We start from the raw sequence: 24607 nt of genomic DNA on the forward strand, positions 1-24607 counted from the left end.
TAGCCTTCATTTTGTCATCTGTGAAAGAGAGGGCTTTAGGTGTATTGATTTCTTAAGGATCCCTTTGCTTGAAATTCTGATTCTAGAATCTCAAATGGAAAATTTGTGTTCACATTGCACATGGTGTTTGGTTTTTGTTTTCAAAACTTTGAGCATTAAATCTCAACAGCTTATTTTCTTGCAGCACAGTGAAGAGTCCTTAAGAACGTATTACATGATGGGAAATGAGAAATAACTGCAGTGCAAGCCTGATGAATGTAATTCACCTTGGGGAATAGGTGTCACCCTGAGCAACACCAGTACTGTCTCCTCAAATATGAGCCAAAAGGTGTGTCTCAGGCAGTTTCGACGAGAGTTTCTCCCTACACTTCTAGAAATTTGCAAGACAAGTTTACAGAAATTACTCCTCTTTATTTCCCAATAAAGATAATGTAATAGATCTACAGAATATTAGAATAATCTTCTGGCCAGCGGAGGACTTGAGGGAAATAATTAGAATCCACACATTCTTTCCTTTTATGGAACAAATAAAATGTACAAGCAATGTCCTTGTGGAATCCACTGTACTGGGCCAGCATGATATGGCTGTAATCTTAGAGTTGTGGTTTCCAAATTTAGCATGCTTGGGACAATTTCTTTTTGGTACTTTGCTGGTGAACAGGATATGTGATACCATTCATTTAGCCTTTATCAAAAACTAGTTCAAGATCAATAGCTCCTTCTAGAACACAACATTTTAGCAGAATAGAGCAATATTTCCCTAAGTAATAGGTCATATTTCACAGAGGAGTGTTAGTTTTCTGGGGTAGTGGGTATAATTTTAAAAAAGTGATAGGTAGATAGAAAGATAGGTAGGTAGGTAGATTAGATTAAATTGGATTAGATTTGATGAGATAGATAGGTTTTGTGTTCAGGGGAAAAGGAGGTTAAGCAAGCCTAAGTAGGTTTTTTGGTTGAAGGTCTTCTGAGAACTTCTAATGTGTCAATATGCCTTGTAGATCTCTAAGTGGCAGGGGCAGAGATTGGGGTACAGATTTCCCAAACATATTTGTTTAAGAAACCTGCTTTTCTCCCGCAGAATCTTTTGTGGAACTTTTGCCTCATGAAACACAATTTCAGAAATAATTTATACACGATGACTGTGTAGAATGTTTTTCTTGTTAGGGTTTTCAGTTTAGGTAAGGCCGAGGCATTTTTTTAATAACACATTGAAAACTAGATATGATATCAAGAGAAAAAGAGTTATGCTTGGCTACTTAGAATGATGTATTATTTTTAATAAATTTGTATTTTCTGTCATCAGTATTACTATTCCTTGTAGGGTATTTTTTTATGCCCGACGCTAATGTGCTATGACTTGGTAAAATTAATTTCCCCTAGGATTTAAATAACCAGATTAATAAATCGTGAGTTGTAGAGAGTCTTGGAATTGCCTGAATTGACATTAAAATATTTGTTTTGAAAAATGTATTTTTAACGTTGGTTTTACATAACCAAGGACATATACCACATTATAAATATTGTGATGGTTTATTTTTCCAAACTTTTCTGAATGTGGGGTACCCATTGAGTAATAATGCACATCGCCAATGAATTTGTAAAAATTGACATGATGAGTAGAATTGCAGAATTCAAAGATGATGATGATTATTTTTGAAACAGTGATGTTTCTAGAATTGTTAAATTATATATCAACATGTGTTAACTGCAACTTCTCATGTTTAATGATGTTTACAATTAATACAATACCATACTCGCCAGTATAAGACTAACAGTCATCATTAACTCAGAATAGATTATTTGAAGTGGTTCAAAGGGCTTTTCATAATAAATAACTAGCCGCTAATCAGCTAATATAAAGTGGGTATTTTTTAGGATGTGAGAAGTACTGGTGTGTCTGATAAAACATATAATTTGGGTTAACAAAATGAGTTTGAATGATCCAGATTCTCTACCCCAAGTCAGAAAGAAGTCCGACATTCCAGTGAAAGCTTTATTTAGACAGAGATGAGGAGTCTTTGAGATAACAGGCTTTGGATTGTGCTATCTTGAGTGTTAGAGCTGAGTAGTTTTTGTGGAATCTCTAAGTCCTTTTTATACTCTTTTATGAATGAATAGAATTAGTAAAAGATAAATAAATTTTCTCTTTTGGATTTCTTAACCAGTGGAAAAAATGTTGACTTTAAAAGTTCATAAAATCAAGTTTTGCCCAAGAATATGTTATGTCCACTTGTGAGGCCAGCCTGGTAGACCTCTGGGATCCTGTTCTGTTCACTCACACACCACTGAGATAAGGAGTGAAGTGTGGGCTAAATAGGGCTGAGGCTTGGGCAAGGGCGTTTCGAACAGAGCACCAGAGACATCAGCATCTCAAGGACGCTGTGGTACGAAAAAGGATGCCACATGAGTAAATTTTAAAAATAAAGGGTAAAAATGAGGGTCCCTGTATTTGAGGATGTAAAAGATGAAACTGAAGAAGAAACAATAGGGGAAGAAGAAAATGAAGAAGACCGGGTGAGTAAGAAAACATACTCATGACCAGCGTTTGTTCCTCTAAATTGATGATGAGAAAAATGTTCTCTTTCTTTCTTTTTTTTTTTTTTTCAAATAGGTCTTCTATAAGCCTGTTATTGAAGACTTAAGCATGGAATTGGCCAGAAAATGCACACAACTCATTAGTGATGTAAGTGGCTGGAGTACTTTCTGTCTTATTTTGCATTGCACCTGTGGTATTATTATGTTATAGAGGCATAGAGCTGTGGGGGAAACCCTGAAATCACCTTTTAAAACACAGTCGCTTTCCAGATCATGGAACAAAGTCCTGAAATTTTAAGTGATTTCGCCAAGGTCACCTATACAGAGAATTTCTGCTAGAGCAAGTCTCCTCATTCTCAATCCAGAATCCTGTCCCTTATGAGGTTTGCTGTCACTCTGGCATGAAATCATAAGACATTGAATTGCAGTATTTATTCCATTTGAGAACTCCCAAAGATTTTAAAATGAATGTAATGATGTAATTTGTCTTGGGAGGCCCTCTATGTAAATGAGTAGTCATTTTTTAACATTTTGGGGCATTCTGAAGAATTTAATGAATGGACTTGTCTTTCAGAACAGGAAAATGCATATATATATATATATATATATATATGCATATAACTTTTATTTACAATTCAGGATTTGTGGATTACCGAGCTGCTTGCTAAGAACCCTCATATTAGAGAAGGATATTAGTGCAAGGGGCATTTTTGTTGTGACATTTTTTAGTAACTGGGATTGGTCAATATTACACTTCAAGGGAATCCCAGAATATATTGAATGATTGAACTTATAGTTTTATGTTAAATATGTAAGCTAGAATTCAAGAAGTACAAGGAAAAATGTTGCTCACCAGGAATGAGAATTTAGATGATCCTCATTAACAGTTCTAAGAGGATTGCTGGTCCAGAGGAAGGGTAACTCCTGTAGAGTGAATATGTGCCTGTGTCTTCATTTAGAGAGATGAGCACAATATGGATTGTTTCTGTTGTTGATAATGAGCAAGATGATCAGAATGTTTTGCACGTTTGTTTTCAAAGGGAAGTCAGTCCTGGGCAGGAGGACAATGGGCTGGCACGTCCTCCAAAGTCAATCTGCCTGGGTTGACTCCACAATAACCTTGGAAAGGTTATGTAACCTGGCTGGGCTCCATCCCTCAGCTGTAACATTTATAATAAGATTAAATAATGGTAATGCATCTAAAATGCTGAATAAACTATCTGGAACATTGTGAGTACTCCATGAATGTTAGCTGTTATTAACTACTCTGTCTGTTACTTACTTTTACATCCATCCAGTCACAGTTTAGATATGACTGGCTCTTTCTGACAAACCAGAAGACAAGCATAAAGGATGGTGGTGGGAAAACATACCCTTTCCCATATACTTGACATGTGATGTAATTACCCTTTAAATTAAGTATTTCTTTGTGCTATTACTTAATAGTCATTAGCTATTGTATGTGAAAGTTCTTTGTAAATTGCAATAATAATAAAAAATGACAACAACAACAATAACAATATTGGCAACAGTTAAGATTTAGTGACTACTATGTGCAGGGATTGCAGCTTGCGAGGTAGGCACTATGCTTTTTCTCATTTTTGAAGTGAAGAGATAGAGGCACAGAGAGGTTCAGTACCTTGCCTGGGTCACACAGTTAAGCAGCGGCAGTAATATTTGAACACAAAGGCCTCCCTCTTACGCTGCCAAGTTATCTCTCACTGTAGATTTCCATGAAATGTCGTTCTTTGCCTTATTATTATTACGCTACTATTAGTAGTAGTAATGCTGCCTACTAAAACTAAGTTCCTAACCTCTTCCAGCTTTGATATATTTTTATTGAAGTGCAATTATAACTGAGCTAACTTGTGTTACATAAACCATCAGGACTAAAGTGGTAACTGTAGTTAGTAGGTGATTTTGTTGGAGTTGTTTTGGGTAAGATTGTTTATCAGTGACTTTAAAACCAATGTGTTGTGGGGGTGGTGCCTTTATCATTTTGCAAAAGCTTAAAGCCATACATTTCACACCCATGTAGGTAAAATTAAACAGATAGGCATGCTTTCTGTTTATTAGAGATATTTGTTGCATGGTAGAATGTACTACTTAAATATTTAGGACATTATTATTGTGGCTTAATTTATATCTGTGTTCACATTGACATTTTGCTTCCAAATAGAATTCCATACTTGCTGAGATACTTATTTAATTTTTAGATTTTTTCCTTTTCTTTTCCCCTGCCCTGCCCTGCCCTATCCTTCCCTTCCCTGCCCTTCCCTTCCCTTCCTTTTATGACAGGGTCTCACTCTATTGCCCAGGCTGGAGTTCCGTGGTGTGACCACAGCTCACTGCAGTCTCAATCTCTTGGGCTCAAGTGATTCTCCAGCCTTAGCCTTCCAAGTAACTAGAACTACAAGTGTGTGCTACCGTGCCTGGCTAATTTTTTTATTTTATTTTATTTTATTTTTTGTAGAGGTGGAGTCTCACTATGTTGCCTAGGCTGGTCTCAAACTCTTGGCTTCAAGTGATTCTCCTGCCTCGCTCTCCCAGAGCACTGGGATTACAGGTGTGAACCAGCAGGCTGGCCCTGCTTCGTTTTTATAGATGAGAGGGATAGTTTCATGGACTTCTCTTCATGATGTGGCCTAATTATTACTCTTTGAACTTTTTCCAGCCTTCCTATGTCCTTAATAACCAAGATGTAATAATCAGAACTGTGCAGAGCGGTACAGATGTGGACGGTCTAGATCATGTGTAGAGTAGGATAATGTTTTGCTTAGCTTCTAGCACCCTTTATGATGCTATGAAGAGTTTCTTAGACTTGGGAGCTGCAGAAAGCTGTTAGATTAGCTTGATGATCTGTAGACCGTCAGAGCCATTTAATTCCTAATTTCTGACCTGTAGCCCCTAGCTTAGGACCCATCATCTTTAAATAATAGTTTGAATTATTTTAACCATACTAGGGCTAGATCTAATCTGTAGTTTTCTGCCCTCTTGCCTGGCCCTTTGAGAACTTCTGAAGTTCGTCTCAGTTTGCCGTTTCCCTTACCGAGACAGCTTGGAGTCAGTTGACCTGTAGACACTGCTGTATCATCTCCTTCTCAGACAATTTGTAGAAATGTTAAGCAAGCTTGGCCTAGAGATCAGCCCTAGGAGGCCTGCACTGCTTCGAATTCTCCATAGAGAGAAATGTCAGTTTTTCAGGTCAAGTGGCTTCACTTCGGGAATCAGCATAAGGCATTTTTCTTTCTTTCTGTTTCTCCCCCATCCTAGTTTCTGCTTTGCACCTGCTCTACCAACATTATGGGGTTTCCCTCTGCACAACTCACTTCCCAGTCTTGAAGAACAGCTGGTCTTCTGAGGCAGCCTCTTTTATTTTTCTGTTAATCACATAATGCTATTATTTTCTCAGATATATTCTCGCAGATATACTTTCTCTCATATTTAGTCCTGTTAGTCTAATCAAACAATATCTAATCAATTCCTTGACTAAGTTAAACCTATCCACTCTCTTGAGCACTCAGAATCAAGGATCTAGTAGCCTTCTGATGGGGAGTCATAAAAAAGATTGGGCAAAAGGGAATCTTTTGTATGTTTCTTGTAAATTAGGCAGAAAGAGCCTTCCACAGAGCAGGTGAACCACATCTGCATGCAGCCTCTCACTCCGTGTTTAGTTCAAGGCTCTTTAGGGTGTTCATCTGCATGGCAGCAGGAAGAATATTTTCCAGGCAAATGAACGTTGTTGTGGGTAAATCCTTTCAATGCCAAAAACATTAAATTCTATGGTTACTCCTCCAGAGAAAGCTTAGATGGTATCAGAAAACCTGGGAGAGTGACCTTAGCTATGACCAGCCCAGTTAAATAATAATGGAGCTATAATTCTTTCTACCATGGTTTATTGACTTTAACTTGTATGATTTCACTTGTGAAAAGGCTTTCCAGATACTCTCAGTTAAGAATGCTTATGAAAGTGTTCCTATTTCTCCACATCCTCTCCAGCACCTGTTGTTTCCTGACTTTTTAATGATTGTCATTCTAACTGGTGTGAGATGGTATCTCATTGTGGTTTTGATTTGCATTTCTCTGCATACCAACATGGCACATGTATGCATATGTAACAAACCTGCACGTTGTGCACATGTACCCTAGAACTTAAAGTATAAAAAAAGAAAAAAAGAATGCTTGTGAAAGGAAAGAGCCTCAAACATCTCCATGTCTGTCATCCGATTTCAGCCTTTGGCTGATCTCATACTCATTCAAAGAAACTTGGCCGGGAGGAGGAAGCGACCCTGCACTAAATTCATCCTAACTGTAATGAAGACATTGTGGGATTCGTGGGTAAGGGCAAAAGAGAAGGTCAATGTTTGGGACATCTTAATGATCATGAAGTCATCAATTTTGCCCTTTTTGTTTTTCAGTGTGAAAATGAGTTGGGTTGTGTATTGGTTAGGAGTGCGGATGACTGTAAAAACAGGAAAACTCTAACACAATGTCTTAACAAGTAGGTTTTTGTTTCCCCAGCCGCCACATATAGAGCCTGGAGGTAGGTAGTTCAGTCTGGATACTATGGATGTTATCAGTCTCCCAGACTCCTTTCCTTCTATTCTGTCATCATTAGTATGGTGGCTTATTCCTTGGTAATGCATCATTGCCGCTGCCTTCCCTGTGATTGAGAAAGAAAAAGGTAGAAGACAGTGTCAAAGGGTTGTGCAGCATCTCTCCCTTTATATCAGAAATGCTAGAAGCACTTCTGGGAAGATTTCCACTAAAGTCGCAGAGCTTGTGGTGTCCCTAGGCCAAACACTGAATGGCATGACCATGCCTGGTTTAGATCAGTTTGTCCTCTGGGGCTGGGGCAGGAGCCTGGCTGCTCTCATTAATCCATCTGGGCTCTTTTAATAGGCGACAATGGGAGTGGCCAGTCAGTCTATCCAATAGGTGGTGTCAACCCGAGATTATAAGATGTAGACATGGTTGTAATAAAATATAGCCATCTATTCAGTGATTTTTAGGTTACATAAGATTTATTTCATTGACCAATATAGTTCCCTTTCAGCGATCATTTCCTATTATCTTGGCATAGGAAGGCTACTAATATGTAACTATTATTTATATAAATATTCCTTAAATATTTAAAAATCTAAGATTCTTTGCTTATTATCATTTATATTGCACAATTCATTTGAAATCACACGTGATTGTGTTACTTATAACAAATTGTACAATTTCTCTTGAATTGTACAATTGTAAAGGATCTTAAATTTTAAATACACCTTCAATGAAGATATACAAATATATGTATCTTTTTAATAAAGACCCAAGGAAAAAAAAACACAGTCCACAATTAAGACTGAACTATTTGTCTGCCTAACAGAAGAAGTAAATACCTCACCCTTATCCAGTCCTCCTGTCCTGAACATTCCGCATGTGTCAGACTTTATCAGGAGGCTGTAGCCACAAGCACATACCACTGCAGTGAAGAATGTGAATGTGATGGGGAATAGATGGTGGCAAAAGATAAAAATAATGAGTCAAACTTAAGCCTAATGATAGGCTATTTTCTCTCACACTTAATTATATAACGGAGATACTTTTTTCTCCTTATGATCAAAATAGCCTACTATTTATCATACTGCCATTAACAGTTTAATTACTAGTGGCTGAGGAGGGTGATTTGCAGGAACCTAAAATTATGGCTAATCTCTGAGAAGAAAAAAAAGTAATTTAGTGCTCAGATAAGATAAATATGTTCTCATGTTGATTTCATGAATAAAGCAAATGTTTAATGTGGTAGGCATCTGATATCCAAGAGTCACAGCAGTGAAATATGGCAATTTGAAATAACTTCACTTAATCCGTATCTAGTTCTACTGCAGGTTAAGTAATGCCCCTCAAATCAGGTTTGCATATGGGAAAATCTCCATGTACCATTAGTGTATAACATCAATATTATTCACGTCTTCTAAGAACCAGGTAATATATGCAATTCAACTCCACTTTTGGGTTATAATTAGGGAGAACATATAATTTATCATCTGAAACAGGAACACTTTTCCAGTCTAAGTATTTATGGTCTTGGGAGGATAAACATGACTATATTACAGAGTGATACAACTTTTAGCAAATTACCTCCATCTTCTCAAGGAGTCATCGTTTTGCCTCCCAGTTTCCAGATTGTGCGGCAATTAGTGTGACAGTGTGATTATTTTAGGTCCTTCTCCACATTTCCTGACTTCTTTTGGGCTGAAATGTCAACCTGGGTCTTCCCCCAGCCTAACAGTTCTGGCCTCTCCCCAAAGGGGAAGAGAGTGAGTCATTTGACTTGTGAGTTGCAGAGAAGAGATGAGCAGGCTTGGCTAAGCCTCACTGGGCTTTCTCTTGCTGATCTCCAGCAAGAAGACATTCTGGAATGATCTCTACCACATAGCAAGCCTTATGGGTAGGTTCAGCACTTCTCTGTACTGGGGAGGAGGATTGGGAAACCTATGGGTGCTCATAAATTGGGAGGAATTAGTAACAGGAAGCCCATGGTGGCCACAATTTAAGCCTCTTCTTCTAATCAAACATGTCTAGGTGGTAACACTAATAGTGATCCCCATTTGATTTCTGCCTCTGCTTCTTAATTGGTCACATCTGTCATGCTGACTACTTATTTTCTACCTTGAGGTAGGCAGCTATGTTTCTGTTTGGCCAAAGGCTTAAGTGTCAAGGCTTAAAAGCAACAGAACACCAGGACACTTGTAGGAATGAGATGGCACATGCTTGCTAATTGCACTGGGCAGGCTGGGTAAACAGGACCCATCATCCGGGGTGTTGATGCTTAACTGGACCCTCGCTTATCTAAAGAATGGTCTTTCCTCACTGTGCCTTATCATCTTTGCAATCCTGTGCTGGATATCCGTTTATTTAACTTGGCTTGTTTTGAGGCCCCTTTCACATTTGAGTATTTACTTCAGTAAATGGACTTTATCGACCTAATTCTCATTCAAAAAAGACCATTAGAATTGTTTTCCTTTTTCTCTTCTTATGTAAATCATTCTCTTTTTTAGATCCATTATAAAGAAGAGTTTAAAAAGTCCAAGGATAAGTGTACATTTGTGACTGACACTCCTATGCTAAACCATGTAAAAAATATTGGTGCTTTTATTTCTGAGGTAAGGTATCAAAAGCTTGCAAACTGGCTTGCATTTTTCTTTTTCTTTTTATATAGATGAAAGTCTGTGCATTAAAGAGATGGAGAATAATATTTTCAAAAGCACTACTGAATGTTAGTAATAGCTACATAATTATCTAATGTGACGCACTATCATTTAACTCATATAGATTGACATATTTTACTATGTATGGTTTATATATTTTATTATACATGTCTATATTTTGACTCTAAATCTTTCTTATGTATATACAATTCCTCTTGAAAAGGCATCTTTTTATTCAATAAGTAGAAAGCACTGGCACAATGGTTCACTTTAGAAGTTCTATTATTTTGTTTCCTAATAGATATATTAGAGATAAATGACTGAATATCATTTTGAAAATAAAAAAGATTTACCAGTTTTCTAAAATGTGGTGTCTTTGATAAATAATGTTAAATGAATTTAAACTATTTTGGAGTAGGATAAAATTCAGTTCAACAGTGATACCTATTATGAAACCACAGACTGAGGAATACGCTACATTCATTTTCCAGCTGAAAAATTATGTAGTTTCTTTCTGAAAGCATTTGGAACTACAGTTTATGTTGCATTGTAAAGCATAATGTTAACGATGATGATTTCTGTGATGAGGCATTACTGTAGTCTGTGAATAGATCACTTAGAAGAAATACGTTTGAAAAGAAAAGGAATGAAATTGTGTTGTAAATGACTGACCTCTAGTGTTTCATAAATTATGTTGGAAAAAGATCAACTGGATGTTCTTGGGATTATTTCTGCTAATGCGAAACAATTTTGAATGAAATCAGTACATTTTATTTCATTAGGTACCAGAATCCAAAGCGTGTGGTAGCCGAAGGCTTGCACAGGATCTGTGCTCAATAAATCAATACTCAAATCTAGCTCTGAGCAGGAAGAACATCAGGAACTCGTCTGCAGATAATGGAAGAACACAGTTTGTTTGTCTTAGCTGTGTTCCGTTATCCTGTGCAGATAAATACTTGATGTTCTCCATTATTGATTATGTTTCCTGAAGGAGTTAATTGCAGAGCAAAATATTGGAAGTGAGCAATCTATTGTGTTCCCTTGAACCTTAGTTTTCCCAAGAGGAAAGAGTGTTTGTCTTTGGAGCAGTGATTGAGATGGCTTACAGACAGTGCAGGTTAGAGGTGGGTAGGCACATAAACAACCAAAAAGCACTCCACCCTCCCCCTGGGACAGGAGGAGGCTGAGAAGACCTGAATAAAAGAACGCTGTCCTTTGTCAAGTTCTAGATAGTAGATTCTAACGACTTGTATTTTCTGGAACAACTCGAATTGCTTGCTCACTCATCCAGCATGAAACTGTCAATATACACAAATAGATTTACTTTTAGACATGTGCTTGTGTTTAAATAGAAAGACAGCCGTTATGTCCCTGCATGTCTCATTGAAAGCGTTCTCTATGATAAATTGGGTTTATTTCTATCTCTTCAGAATATGTTTGTCAGCTCCAGTATCTAAAATTAAAATGGTCTGCAGATTTTAAAATCAATTCTGTTTTGGAAGAAAGTTTCTTCTTTTCTTCTTACATTCACAATTAAAAAAAAAAATGGAAGTTTATTTATTAATTTTTTTCCTGTTTTTTTTTCCCCCAGGCAAAATATAAAGGCACCATTAAAGCAGATCTTTCTAATTCTCTTTATAAGCGGATGCCAGCCACGATTGACAGTGTTTTTGCAAGAGAAGTTACACAGCTCCAGAGTGAGGTGGGCTTTTTCTAAAGTGTTTCTTAATTATGTAGATAAAACATATAACTAGAAAGATTTACTTAGCATTTTAATAAAATATCTTCATCATGGGTGTTAAATACCAAATGAAAGTTGAAAGCAACTGATTAATGTGCTGTCAGTAGTTGCTGTTGAAATTGCAGAAAATGGAAAGGACATGCAGGTTTATGTCAGTCACGTGCTACTGTTTTCTGAGTCCCTTTCAACGCAATTTATAGAGCAAATCTTAATCTCATTTAGACAGCTTACATGGATGAAATTCTCATAGTAAATATTAAACTATTCTCTAATTTCCTATATGATCCCTCAGTAGAGAATATTTGAATAGCTTGCTAAAAGCCACATAAAGAGATAATGGGGCTGGACACTCTGGCTCAGGCCTGTAGTCCCAGTACTTCAGGAGGCCAAGGTGGGTAGATTGCTTGAGCTCAGGAGTTCAAGACAAGCCTGGGCAACATGGCAAAAGCTGGTCTCTGCCAAAAATACAAAAATTAGCCATGCGTTGGCATATACCTGTGGTGCCAACTACTCAGGAGGCTGAGGTGGGAGGATTGCTTGAGCCTGGGAAGTTGAGGCTGCAGTGAACCAAGATCATGCCACTGCACTCCAGCTACAGCAACAGAGTGAGACTCTGTCTCAAAAAAAAAAAAAAAAAGATAATGGTTAAATTCAGTATCTACAGATCTGCTTCATCAATTAAACAAGTGGTTCCTGAATTTCCTTTTCTGTGGATTGTGTTTTTCCTTTAGGATATCTCAGGCTACCAAAAAGAGCCCCTATCAGGTGGAAGTTACAATTTGGTGATTGCCAGTTGCAGAGGAACTTAAGAATTGTCATCATGTAAACTCATTTTGAATCCAGAAGGGTTTAAGAGTAATTTTCTCTTTGTAGCATATCAACACATAAGGCATTCTTAATCTATTGCATTTCCTAAAACAGAATTTCTAAATGGAATGTTTCACCTCTTTCTGGTTCATCTTAATATTGTGTTTTCTTCACAGAACAATCAAATTTGGGGATGTTATTTTGTTAATCTATTCTTTAGCTCTCAGCTACACAAGAGCAGGGACCTCATCTGTCTTGTTCCTTGCTCTGGTCTCGGAAGAGTTCCTGGCACACAGAGAGTGCTCAGTAAATACTCATAACATGGATTTTGTGGAATTTTAAAATTTTCTTTCCAACGATATGCTTCCTTTTACATAGTTTGTATTCTTCATTTCACATATTAGGTTAATAATAGTAAACACACAGAAGTTGTTCTATGCATTTCATGTGTATTTATGCCAGTCAGTCCTCACAACAACCCAATGAGGTGTCCCCAGTTTAGAGTTGTGGAGACTGAAGCACAGAGAGGTTAAGTCAGTTGGCCAAAGTGGCACAGCCAGTAAATGGCAGCACCGGTACATGAATATGGGCAGTATGGCCCCAGAGTCTAGGTTTTTAACCACACACTATGCTATGTATTTTCCTACCTTTTCCAACCCTCTTTTTCTTATTAAGTAAGTTTACTTCTTTCCCCAGAATTTCCCCCAGAATCTCTCTTTTTTTTTAGATGGAGTCTTGCTTGCTCACCCAGGCTGGAGTGCAGTGGCGATCTCAGCTCACTGCAACCTCTGCCTCCCGGGTTCAAGTTATTCTCATGCCTCAGCCTCCTGAGTAGCTGGCATTACAGGCGCACACTACCCCACACCTAGCTAATTTTGTTTTTTTTTTTAAGTAGAGACAGGGTCTCGCCATGTTGGCCAGGCTGGTCTCGAACTCCTGACCTCAGGCGATCTGCCAACCTCAGCCTCCCAAAGTGCAGGGGTTACAAGTGTGAGCCACTGTGCCACACCTTTCCCCAGAATCTTTTTATTTTTAAGTAGAGATACCTAGATAATCTTATTTTTAAATTTTTTTTTTTGTTTTAAGTTCTGGGGTACATGTGCAGCATGTGCAGATTTGTTACATAGGTAAATATGTGCCACGGTGATTTGCTGCACCTATTTAATATCAACCCATCCCCTAGGTATTAAGCACAGCATGCATTGGCTATTTTTAAGTAGTCTGAAAATACATTACTCTTGAAAAGTGCTGAGCATAGTTATTCTTTGCAGAACACCTTTAAGTATTTCACTATTACAAATTTAAATGTCCACTGTGTACCTGACTTGGCAGTAAACTAATCTCAGTTATGCAACATGCAGCTTAAAATATATGATGTCAAGGTTCTGCATGGGTGACTGTGACTAATATGCCCTTTATTTTTCCTGCCAATATCTGGCCACCTAAGCACTTGCTGATAATGTGGGTTACTTTAAAAAGCAGATTAATTACAACCCAACACTTGATATGTGACAAGCAACAATTAAGCAATAAAGAAAGAAAAGGAAAACAATCTATTATTGCTTTTATACTTCCTTGGGAAGGTAACTTTTCCGATATTTGCATCCTCATTTCTTTGGAAGCACACAATAGCTCTCAACTTCTTATAGCATAAATAGGTCTATAATACACAAATCCCTGCCACATAGAACTTAACATGAAAAATAATCCAGGTTGTATATTTTGGAATCTATCATTTGTCAGAATAGGTTCCCACTGACATTGTTAACATGTTATCCTATACTAAAATAGACACCACTGGGAAAGATACATATGCACTCACTTTCTAGCATTGCTTTCCATTGTTGTAATTAGTCACTGAACTTGTTAATAAAGAAAAACCTGGATTCTGAATAAGGTAGCTATTTCAAAGATTTATGCAACTGTCATAACATTTCTTTAGATTTACGTACATCAATGTTATTATTGTTAAAATTGTGATTCTTAGAGTTTACCTAATAACAAGAGGGGCAAGAAAGTAGAAGAACTATTTGACAGTATCTGTGATAATTAAACAACTAAACATTTACTGTGTCCAAATAGTATCAGATTTGTGATATCCTAAATTGGAGTATTGGATGAATTCAGAAATTTAATGACATTCTGGGTTCTAATGAAAAGTCTCTTCAACTTTTGACAAATTATTAGAACAAACTATTATCTTAAAGTCAATTTGCAAACACTCTCAGATGCTTAAATTCAAACTAGAATGATAAGGTAAAGTTAGCTAGATGAACACTGACAGAAAATGCCTGAAAGGAAGAAATGCCAGAAAAAGAGAGAAGTGTAGAGTTTTTAGAAGGCCATTTTATTAGCTATCCCCTGTTAACAATTTTATAAGCACAGATTACAAAGAAAGCTTCTGAAAATGAAATGGGCCATGCCATGAGGTGGTGAGATCCTTCTCATCAGGGCTGTTTCAGGCACAAAGGCTAAATAATGCCTTATCATAGAAGCAATTCAGGCTACTCAGGCATTGGAACTGCAGCTTAATGAGAGTCCATGTGTCATCCGCAGTGGTCGCAGGATTCTGTTTCAGAAGTCCAGAGGTGTCTATGCTATGGGAATAAAAGCTTATTTACCTGTGTCACATAAAATGTAATGTAAGTTATGTTATTGTTCTGATCGTCTTTGTAGCATCCTATGCTATGTTGTTAGAAATAACCATCAAGTAGAGTTAAGGAGCCAAATAAATCATACTTTTCAGAGGCAAAGCCATTATTTTAATTTTCATTCTTGACCTCCTTGGCCTGTAAACTTTAATTTAGAGATCTATGAATTTTCTGAAAGCGAGGGCAGGGAGAAGCTTCAGGGCATCTGTGAAACCCCCAATTTCAATGCCAAATTTGGCCAGGTGCTGTGGCTCATGCCTGTAATCCCAGAACTTTGGAAGGCTGAGGCAGGCAGATCTCTTGAGCCCAGGAGTTCAAGACCAGCCTGGGCAACATCGTGAGACTCCATCTCTAAAATAAATGAATAAATAAGTAAATGCCAAAAAATTCTGTAAGTTAAACATAAATGTACATTTTATCTGTATACATATGAAATATAAAATATGCTATAAGATCAAAAATGTAAAATAAATGTATTTATCACTTATATAAACATAAAGTGTATATGACTATTGCAAGTGGACTCCTGTCTCCAAGTTCCTAATAACATGGCAATCTTAGTTCTCAAAATATGAAGAAAACAGCATTAATCTAGGGAAATGCCATACAATAATGACAAATCCTAAGAAATCAAATTTATCAGCAAATTTATTAGCTTGACACAATTTTCCATTAGCTATTTTAAGGAAGAAAATTAATATGATAAATTAAAGTTCAGCTCCCTCCAATTTGATGTAATCTTAATTCTAAAGTGGTACTTAGTAGCGGCTATAAATGAAATGATGATTTTAATGCTGCAAGTAGAAAATTACGTAGCCTTTTTAAGAAAGAGTGCTTTTTAAAATTGTGCTTGATGACTCATCATTTCTATGATAACCCACAAAATGATCAGCTGCATTGTGTTACATTTATATAGTCACAAGTATATGATAGTAGGTCTGAAGTACAAAATAAACCAGGCAACCATGAAAAAGGAAATAGGCATATACTACTTCTTTTCATTTAAGACAAAGGAGCAAATCTCATAGAAGTTTTTCCTTGACTTTATAGACTTGGGTACCCATTAAACTCCTCCTTCCCCTACCTCTGAGTTATAACACGGAATGTAATAGAACTGAGATAATGGACTTTCTCCACCTGAATGGAGGTTTTTAAAGGGTTCCCTGCTTAACATAATTAATTGGTGAAAATGTAAAGATGCAGTCTCCAGAGGGAGATATCTTGATGGAGTATATTGATGGACAGACTCTAACAAGATGAATTATCCCTGGAACAACGTGAGGTGCTGCTTCTGAGTCCCGGTAACCAACCAAATCCACAGGATTTGAGGCAGAAACATGGCTGGGCGAGACTTAATAAGACTTAAAGTTATCAGTTGACAGAAGTCTCAGCATAGCTATCAAAAGAAAAATGTTGTGATCTATGGATATGTTAATAACGTTTAGCACAGGGGAGGTGATAACCTGGATTAAATCTAACAGTTCTAATTAAGATTGGTCCGACCATTGTGAGCACCTTAAGAAAGAGATTGATAAATTGGGATTTGGGCTGAAGAGAGCATGTAAGGCGTTCAGGAGTACAGCACTTTAATCCATACTGCGAGTCTGGAGGAACAGAAGTCATTGCCGACTGTCTTCCCACATTGGAAGCTCTGTCTTATGAACTAGGCTCTTTTCATATGGCCACATAGATGCAGCTAGGGGGAGATAGACTGGGGTTTCAGTAAAGAAAGAACTTTTAACCTGAGCTTTCAGAATTTAGAGACTGTGGTGGCCCAGGTTGAGTTCTCTTTCAGTGGAAGTTTTTGAAAAACTAGATGGGGGTCTGTCCAGAGAGGGGATTTAAACATTGACAGTTATACCAGATGACATTTTTTTTGGATGATGAGATTCAATGACTTTAGTTGTAAAAATCAGACTTATAATGATCACATTAATCCTTTAAATAGGTTTATTATCCAAGTTGAATGGGTGGTTAATACTGTTTGTAAAAGCCAATGAAGGGTTTAAGCTCACAAGAATGTTTAGTAAACTCATTTATTCATCTGTTCACTAAACATTTATTGCATTTCTACTCTGTCATTCACTTTGATAGGCACAGGATAAAAAGATGTGTGAGATAGGCATGCACTCAAGGAGCTCATATTGGTAAAAACTTTCTCCTTAAGTTTAATTTTATATATTCTTTGCATTGAAAACTAGATCTTGTTTTGTTGTTGGTAAAGCCTATTCTAGTTTTTCTTTTTCTTTCTCTTTCTCCTTTCCTTTCCTTTCATTTCCTTTAGTTTCCACTTCTCTTCTCTTTTCTCATTCTTTCCTTTCTTCTCTTTCCTTCTCTTTCTCTCTCTCCTTCCTTCCTTCCTTTTCTTTCCTTTTTTCTTTCTTTTTTTCTTTCCTTTCTTTCTCCTTCTCTTCTCTTCTCTTCTCTTTTCTTTTCTGTCACAGGATCTTACCCTATCACTCAGGCTGGAATGCCATGACTCACTGCAGCCTCGACTTGCTGGGATCAGGCAATCCTCCTGCCTCAGCCTCCCATGTAGCTGGGACAACAGCCATGTGCCACCATACCTGGTTTCGTTTTGATATTTTGTAGAGATGGGGGCCTCACTTTGTCATGATCAAGTCTCCTTCTTTGACTTCTCTAATTACACGCATGAGCCACTGAGCCCAACCTACTTTTTCTTTCTTAAGTTGCCATTTTTCTCATGTCAAGTAATTCCAACTCCATTTAACATCCTTTTAGTATTAAGCTTTTAATATATTTTAAAATTAATATTGCCTTTCTGTCCTTCATTTATTATTGTTTTATTCTCATTCTTTTAGCTATTCATTTATTTATTTATTCATTCACTGAGCAGTATTTTGTGCCAGGCACTCCTCTGGGTTCTGAGGATTCAGTGAACATAACAGTTGTGTTTAGTAAGGGAAGATGGATAAGTAATTATACATAAACTAAACAAAATAATTAAACGTTATGAAGGAAATAAATAGGTTAATAATATCAATGGAGACCAAGGGGATAACTTGGTTTCTGTCTTTGGGTTCCTCTTTAATTTCCAACTTTGTGGTTGAGTTTGGTTACATCTACTTCTGAGATATCTTTCTCATATCCCCTCTCCATCCTAGTATGGAGGAAATTCAACATAGTGGTTAGGGATGGCATTGGTCCATTTCCCTAGTGGAGGCCAAGACTTGACATATCTGAGAATTTTGCCTGCATGCTATATTTTCTCCCAAAGGTTTGTGCATTTGATGAAGCTTATATTATCCTATAGCTGTGCCTACATAAAATCAGACACAATCATTTGAAAACTAACAGTTTACTTTCAAATATCCTATAATTCCCCTCTAATTGTTTTACCAAGATTTAAATCTTTGACATCTATACCCCAGAAAGCTCTTGGATGTGGATGATTTCCCAAAACTGCACCCAAGGTTTAAGCTAGAAGAATAAAAATGGAAATTCCATCTTTGGTCAAGGACATTTTGAAATAGACAACAAAGAGTTAGAATTAGGAATCTGAACAGAAGCACAAAGATGAATGCATTGTGGATACTGTCTTGTTACAGAGATTTAGGCAAATTAACTATCAGTGGTGTTATTCAAATATATAAAGTCCTAGCAAAACACTGAAATTTAGCAGGCAAGAATTTATACACCTCTAAATGGGACTAACAATTATTTGTGTTTTTCAGGTGGCCTACAAGCAGAAACATGATGCTGCCAAAGGATTCTCAGATTATGCCCACATGAAGGAGCCCCCTGAGGTTAAACATGCCATGGAGGTCAATAAACACCAGAGTAATGTAAGGAAGCTCTTTTCTCATGATTTTCTAGTGAATTGTAGTTAAGTCATATCAAGGCTTATGATTATTTTGCTGAAATTTAAATATTACAACAGCCCTATTGAAAAAAGACTTTAATATTTCTTATCAGTCAGAGGTACATCTGAATTATTCTATCCACAGTCATTAACACCTTGCCGAATACCTTTATGTTATCGGGCCCTTTCAGGCATTGGAACTTTGCTTTGTACAAGACAAATGTAGATTCTTTAGACCTATTGGGTTATCAAGCATTTCCAGAGCTTCCTTGACTTGATGTTGAAGCTCATGGCTTGTAAGTCTAGAATCACAGAAGAACTGGAAGAAAGGGCATCAGGAATCAATGGCACACAGAAGGATCATTCACTAACACCAGCTATATTGTACCCACTACTGTTTTTTCTTTTCTTTTCTTTTTTTTTTTTTTGAGACAGAGCCTTGCTTTGCCACCCAGGCTGGAGTGCAGTGGCGTGATCTCGGCTCACTGCAACCTGTGCCTCCCGGGTTCAAGCAGTTCTCTGCCTCAGCCTCCCGAGTAGCTGGGATTACAGGTGCCCACAACCACACCTGGCTAATTTTTGTATTTTTAGTAGAAACGGGGTTTCACCGTCTTGGCCAGGCTGGTCTTGAACTCCTGACCTTGTGATCCACCTGCCTCAGCCTCCCAAAGTGCTGGGGTTACAGGCATGAGCCACCGTGCCTGGCCTATAGTTTCTTTTAGGATGTTTGTAAGAACAAATGGTCCAACCTAAGACCCATGGGAAATATGACAGCAATAGATGCCAAATGGCTGACTTTAAAGCCAAAGTGGAGGAAGTCAGTCAGTAGAAAATCAGTTTCTTCTTTGGTAAAAGTTAGCAGTTGCATCAAGGTTTGCGTGCATTTGCTCGATTACCACCACCATCCTGGTGGCCTAGAAGAGTAATTTCTTCCTGGAATTGTAGGGGAAGCTTTTTTAAATCTCCTCATCCTGACTTTTCTCTCCAAAAGGAATGTGTGAACTGTTGGTCAGGTTCTTTATGCATTAAAATCAGTTAAGATAAAGTGCCTGTCTTTTTTGGGTCAAGAAACTCCCTTTCTTGGAAAAGTACCGGAAGTCCAGTTGTCATCTCACATAGAGTCTGTTCTGCCACTTAGTCCCTTTATGGAGTGGTGCTTGGCTGACCATGTGCCCCTGTAGCCCCACTGTGCAGAGTGTTTTTCGCAGAATGGCAGCTGTTATTTGATATTAAATTGCAGTAAGCCAATGTTTAAGTTAAAAAGTGGAATGAGGTTTTACTTTTTAACCCAAATATACAAACATATGCCAATAGCAGAGCACTTTTCTAAGATAGTTTAAGATTGCTAGGAGATGAAGAAGCTACATGTCTATAATTATTTTAAGGGTTCTTTTAAGGGGATGCTTTATAAGAACTGTTTGCTTAAGGATGACTGTAATAATCATAATAACTACCACTTACTGAGCACAGCCATGCACCAGGAACTATGCCAAGACTGATCATTTCCGATTCTCATGAAAACCCTGTTCTGATCCTTATTTTGTAGATGAGGAAAATGAGACTAAGAAATCAAACTGCTGAGTCTGCTCTTTCTGTTCCACCTTGCTGTTTCCACCTTAAAGGTCACTGGCAATTAGTCAAGGTTTTAAATGCAGTTTTTAAAAATGGGGAGCAAAATAGGTTATCTTCAGATTTCAAATGCACTGCAGGAGAGAATGGCAGAGAAACCCTGAGTTTCCAGTATTTTAACACTGAAGAGACTAAATTCACACAAAAGGCCACGGGTTAGAAGGTGGTCTGGTGGTCTGGGGTGAGGTCTCTTGTTACATGGATCCCCGGGAGGCTCTTTCCAACTCTATAATTCAATGAAATTCAAATACGGAAGTTCCTTATCATAGAACTGGGCTTATTATTTTAACTCTGCCTTTTCTTCTAAAAGGTCTTTGATTGAGGGATTGAGGGAATAGAGTATAAAGCCCTTTTCTCCTTCATTCAATACTGTGTACTTATGGGAGAAGGCTGTGTTTACTTATACTCCTCTGCCGACTTGACTCAACCTTTGCATGCAAAGTTTGTACATATAATAGGATTTAGAAAGTGTTTAAGACTATTTACTCAGATTTAAAGTGAGAATGATATTTGTATTCTACCTGTGAAGTAGTTGATATTCCTCTGGAGTCAAGCCACTTAGAATAATACATTTGTTGTCCCTACAATATGAAATTTAAACATAGGTCTTGAAAGTACATCTCTTGGTTCCTTGGGTGGATCTATGGAATCTCTATAAAAGACAATCTCCCATAAACCTGTCTCCTGTAAAAGTTCAGCCCAATGAAACTCATTGCAGAGAATTTGCTAGTAGAATTACCGTTTCATAATGCAGACTGTCACTTTGCACTATGGCTATAAATGACTTCATTTAATTTAAAATAAAAGTGTGTCATATGTGTATCTGATTCACCTGAAAACAATGGAAGTCAGCATCTTTGCCTAACTCTATGTTTCCATAAAAATCAAGTCAGATTTCTAATATCTTTTAGTGAACCAGGATTTCTCTCTCTTGTGCCTTTAGAAATGCGAGTAAGCAGAAGAGAATGAGGGAGAGGGCTCATGTGACTGTACGGATTAATTTCCACCTCTGAGTAGTGGAGTTCCCAGGGGCAGAGTTTTCTGGAGGCAGTAGTCTTTTGTGCCACCCCAAAATTAAATGATCTCCAAACAGTAAAAAAAATACTTCTTAGAATAGCCTCCACTGTAGTGAAGTGGCATCATTGTCTGGGGTAATACCTGAGGTTCATCATCTCATGTCAAGTAAATTAAGGACATGGACACACACAAGGAGTGAGTTTAGGAGTGGAGGTTTACTAGGCAAAAGAAAGAGAAAGGAGAACAGCTCTCTTTCTTGTGAGAGAGAAGTGCACCCAAATGGGACTTGTGCCTTGTGGCAGAGTGCACCGGATTTTATAGACGGGCTTGAGGAGCCGGTTTCTGATTTACATAGGGCCCACAGATTGGTTGGACCAGGTATGACATTTACATAGCCTGTGAGGAAGCTGGTTGCCCCCGCCCAGTCCCACTATGCAAATGGAATCTTTGCCTGGCGGTTTCCCTGTTGTCTGCTCCCTACTGCACATGTGGTTGGAAAGGAAAAGGGAAGATGGAACTGCCATTTTGAACATGCCTACTCCCAGGTAGCCTTTTCCCATTGGCACAACTGCCAACATTCACACGTTCAAGCTTCCAGCTCACTTGTGTGTGTCTGCAGCTCGATTTTACAGGCTGCTCTTTGTTAGAAAAGAAAATGACTTTGGGGCTGCTTTTCATTAAAAGGAAAGCCTTACCAAGGACTTCCTTACCCTTGCTATCTGCCTAAATAATTTATTCTTAACTCCTGTATTAGTAGTATATAGAAAAGGAACTTGGAGTCAGACGTTGGTTAAAATGCTTCTTGACCATACGTTGCCTAGATGACCCTGGACAAGTTACTTAATGTCTCTAAATCTCAATTTTCTCATCTGTAAAATGGGGGCAACAATATCTACCTCAGAAGATTCTCACAAGTATTAAATGAAACAATATGCATAAAGGGCTTCACAGAAGAGCCTCCATCTTAAAGGTCCCTGGCATACATTATTGGTTCTATTTGGTCCTCCTTCAATTTTTAAAGGGTGAGTTGGGAGTTTAGGGTGATGTCATAGTTAATTTGAAACAATTAAAGGAAGTCCAATTTATAAAAGGCCAAATCAATATGAAATTTATATTAGGAAATGTTTAGGTCAGAAAGGCATATTCAAAAGGTTCCTGAACCTGTCTTACTAATACTATAATCAGAAAATGATTAAAAACAGCCAACCAAAATCTTTTTGTACCTTAAGGGATACACCCCTGCCAAACTTTTCTAATGTAATTAGAGAAATTGGAGATATTCTATCCCGTGACTTTCCCCTAAAGATGGACTTATAATGAAAGCCCTAGTTATATAATTAGTTCTCATCAATCTTATCAGAGACATGAAGTCCAACGGTTCTGAAATAAGTCAAACAAATTTTAAACTCTATTTTAAGTTTTGTAAGTAATGTGGTCTATACAGACTTGTGATGAAATTGGAGTGGTAAACTTTTCCCAAACACCATATTGGTAATCGATTCAATGTGTATTAGAAAGAAGTATTCAGCATGGGAAATAAAAGACTTAATGTTCTTTTCAAGAATGATATATGTACTTTCTTAAAATTAATAAAAACTTATCAGTAGACAATTTCTATTCCATCAGAAAGTGAGAAAGCTTAAAGATAAATCAGTAAAATGATACTGGAAAAACAATTATGACTCTACGTGGTTCCCCAATGAGACTTACAATAATGGTGCTTTAGGATTTAGCATTAAAATTAGATATATTAGTATTTTATTCATCTCTAAGACAGAATAGTTAGTAATACTTATTTTGCCTTCTATACAAGATTATGGTGGTGATAAAATTAAATCATGAATAAGAAAATAAGACAACTTTCATCAACTATAGAATGATTTATAAACAGTGACAGCAATCCTAAAGGATAAACCATTCTGGCCATAACTCTGTAGTTTACTCCTTCTTTTGGAAGATTGAAAACTTTTTATCTCTTCTGAATAGTATCAGAACCTATGTTTGCTTATCTTTAAAAGGCTTATATTCTCTTACAGAAAAATAATATTTACAATTTAATAATTTAGTAGGTTTTTACGCACAGCATGCCCAGACAAAGGTAAGCATCATTTGAGATGGAATTAGCAGTCCACATGCCTATTTGATGATACCTGGAGGGCTTCTCTAATGTGAGAGTTTATGCTGAAGACGAAGGTTTTCTTGAGATGGGTTGAACCATTGCTTAAAGATTATTGGTATATACCAGTTACATGATTTGCCTCTGTTCCACAAACTTAAAAGATTATATATCCTGTATCCTTTCTTCTCACCAAGAATCAGTTTAACCTTCAAAGGGTTCTGGGTCAGCTGAATGTGTTTTCTTTAAGGTCTGTCTGCTCATGCAGGCCTTAGCCCGCACGGCTGGCTGGCTGGCTGGCTGTGACTCCTGCAAGGCTGCCATCCCTGAGCTGTCTTAATCTTCTCATCTCCAAGTGAAAGTCATCTCCTTGACTTTCACTTCAAGGAGAGTCTGTGGAGGTTTTGCTTTTCTCTGGTTTTGCTTTTATTAACTCACCTACCAAAGAGTCTTAAATCACTGTTGCCTGAGTATAAAAAGCTTGCTGGAAGGCCACTGTGAATCCTCTGACTGCACACGTGTCTGCCTATACCTGCAGAATAAAGGTGTCTATTTCACGTCCACTTTCAAAATCTCACATGCGTTTCTCTTACTGGTCATGTCTAACCCAGAACTATTCAAGGAAAGGGATTCTGAAGGATGTAGTTCCAGCCTTAGAAGGGAATGTTGATGTAGCCCAGTTGAGTCAAGACACATCAGATGTGAAGTGAGGATTTAATGAATTGATGCAGAAAAGGATGGCCTGGCACCTTGGACACTCTGCATGAGCGTGGGGAACGTGCAAAAGACATGGCTCTTATGAAACAGAAGTGGAAGGATTATAAGGAGAGAACAAGCTGAGATTAAAAGAGAATAACGTAAGATAAAAATATGAGCTCAGGGTGAAAGTGAATATGGTAAGATAAAGAAATTCAGAGAGAGATTTTGATGGACTTCAAATATTTGTTGGAAGTAACAAAGAACAGATTTGGCACTGTAGAAAATGTGAGGCTGGGTGTGGTGGCTGACGCCTGTAATCCTACCATGTTGGGAGGCCAAGGTGAGAGGATCACTTGAGGTCAGGAGTTTGAGACGAGCCTGGCCAACATG

General features: G+C 37.6%; 1 protein-coding gene across 2 annotated transcripts in view; it reads left to right on the forward strand.

Annotated features, from left to right (window-relative positions):
* Positions 1–24607, forward strand: part of NEBL (nebulette) — a 389368-nt gene that overhangs the window by 273137 nt on the left and 91624 nt on the right. The window contains exons 1-5 of one of the 2 annotated variants that reach the window (XM_011997676.1): positions 1945–2514; positions 2612–2683; positions 9585–9689; positions 11326–11436; positions 18629–18739. The exons of the other annotated variant lie outside the window; for it this stretch is intronic. Of the exons in view, the coding sequence (XP_011853066.1) occupies positions 2434–2514; positions 2612–2683; positions 9585–9689; positions 11326–11436; positions 18629–18739 (480 nt within the window). The 5' untranslated portion in view covers positions 1945–2433. Of the gene's footprint in view, positions 1–1944; positions 2515–2611; positions 2684–9584; positions 9690–11325; positions 11437–18628; positions 18740–24607 lie in introns of those variants that run through there. 2 annotated transcript variants of the gene reach the window in all.

This window comes from Mandrillus leucophaeus, unplaced genomic scaffold (genome assembly GCF_000951045.1).
Source record: "Mandrillus leucophaeus isolate KB7577 unplaced genomic scaffold, Mleu.le_1.0 Scaffold545, whole genome shotgun sequence".
Taxonomy (NCBI): Eukaryota; Metazoa; Chordata; class Mammalia; order Primates; family Cercopithecidae; genus Mandrillus; species Mandrillus leucophaeus.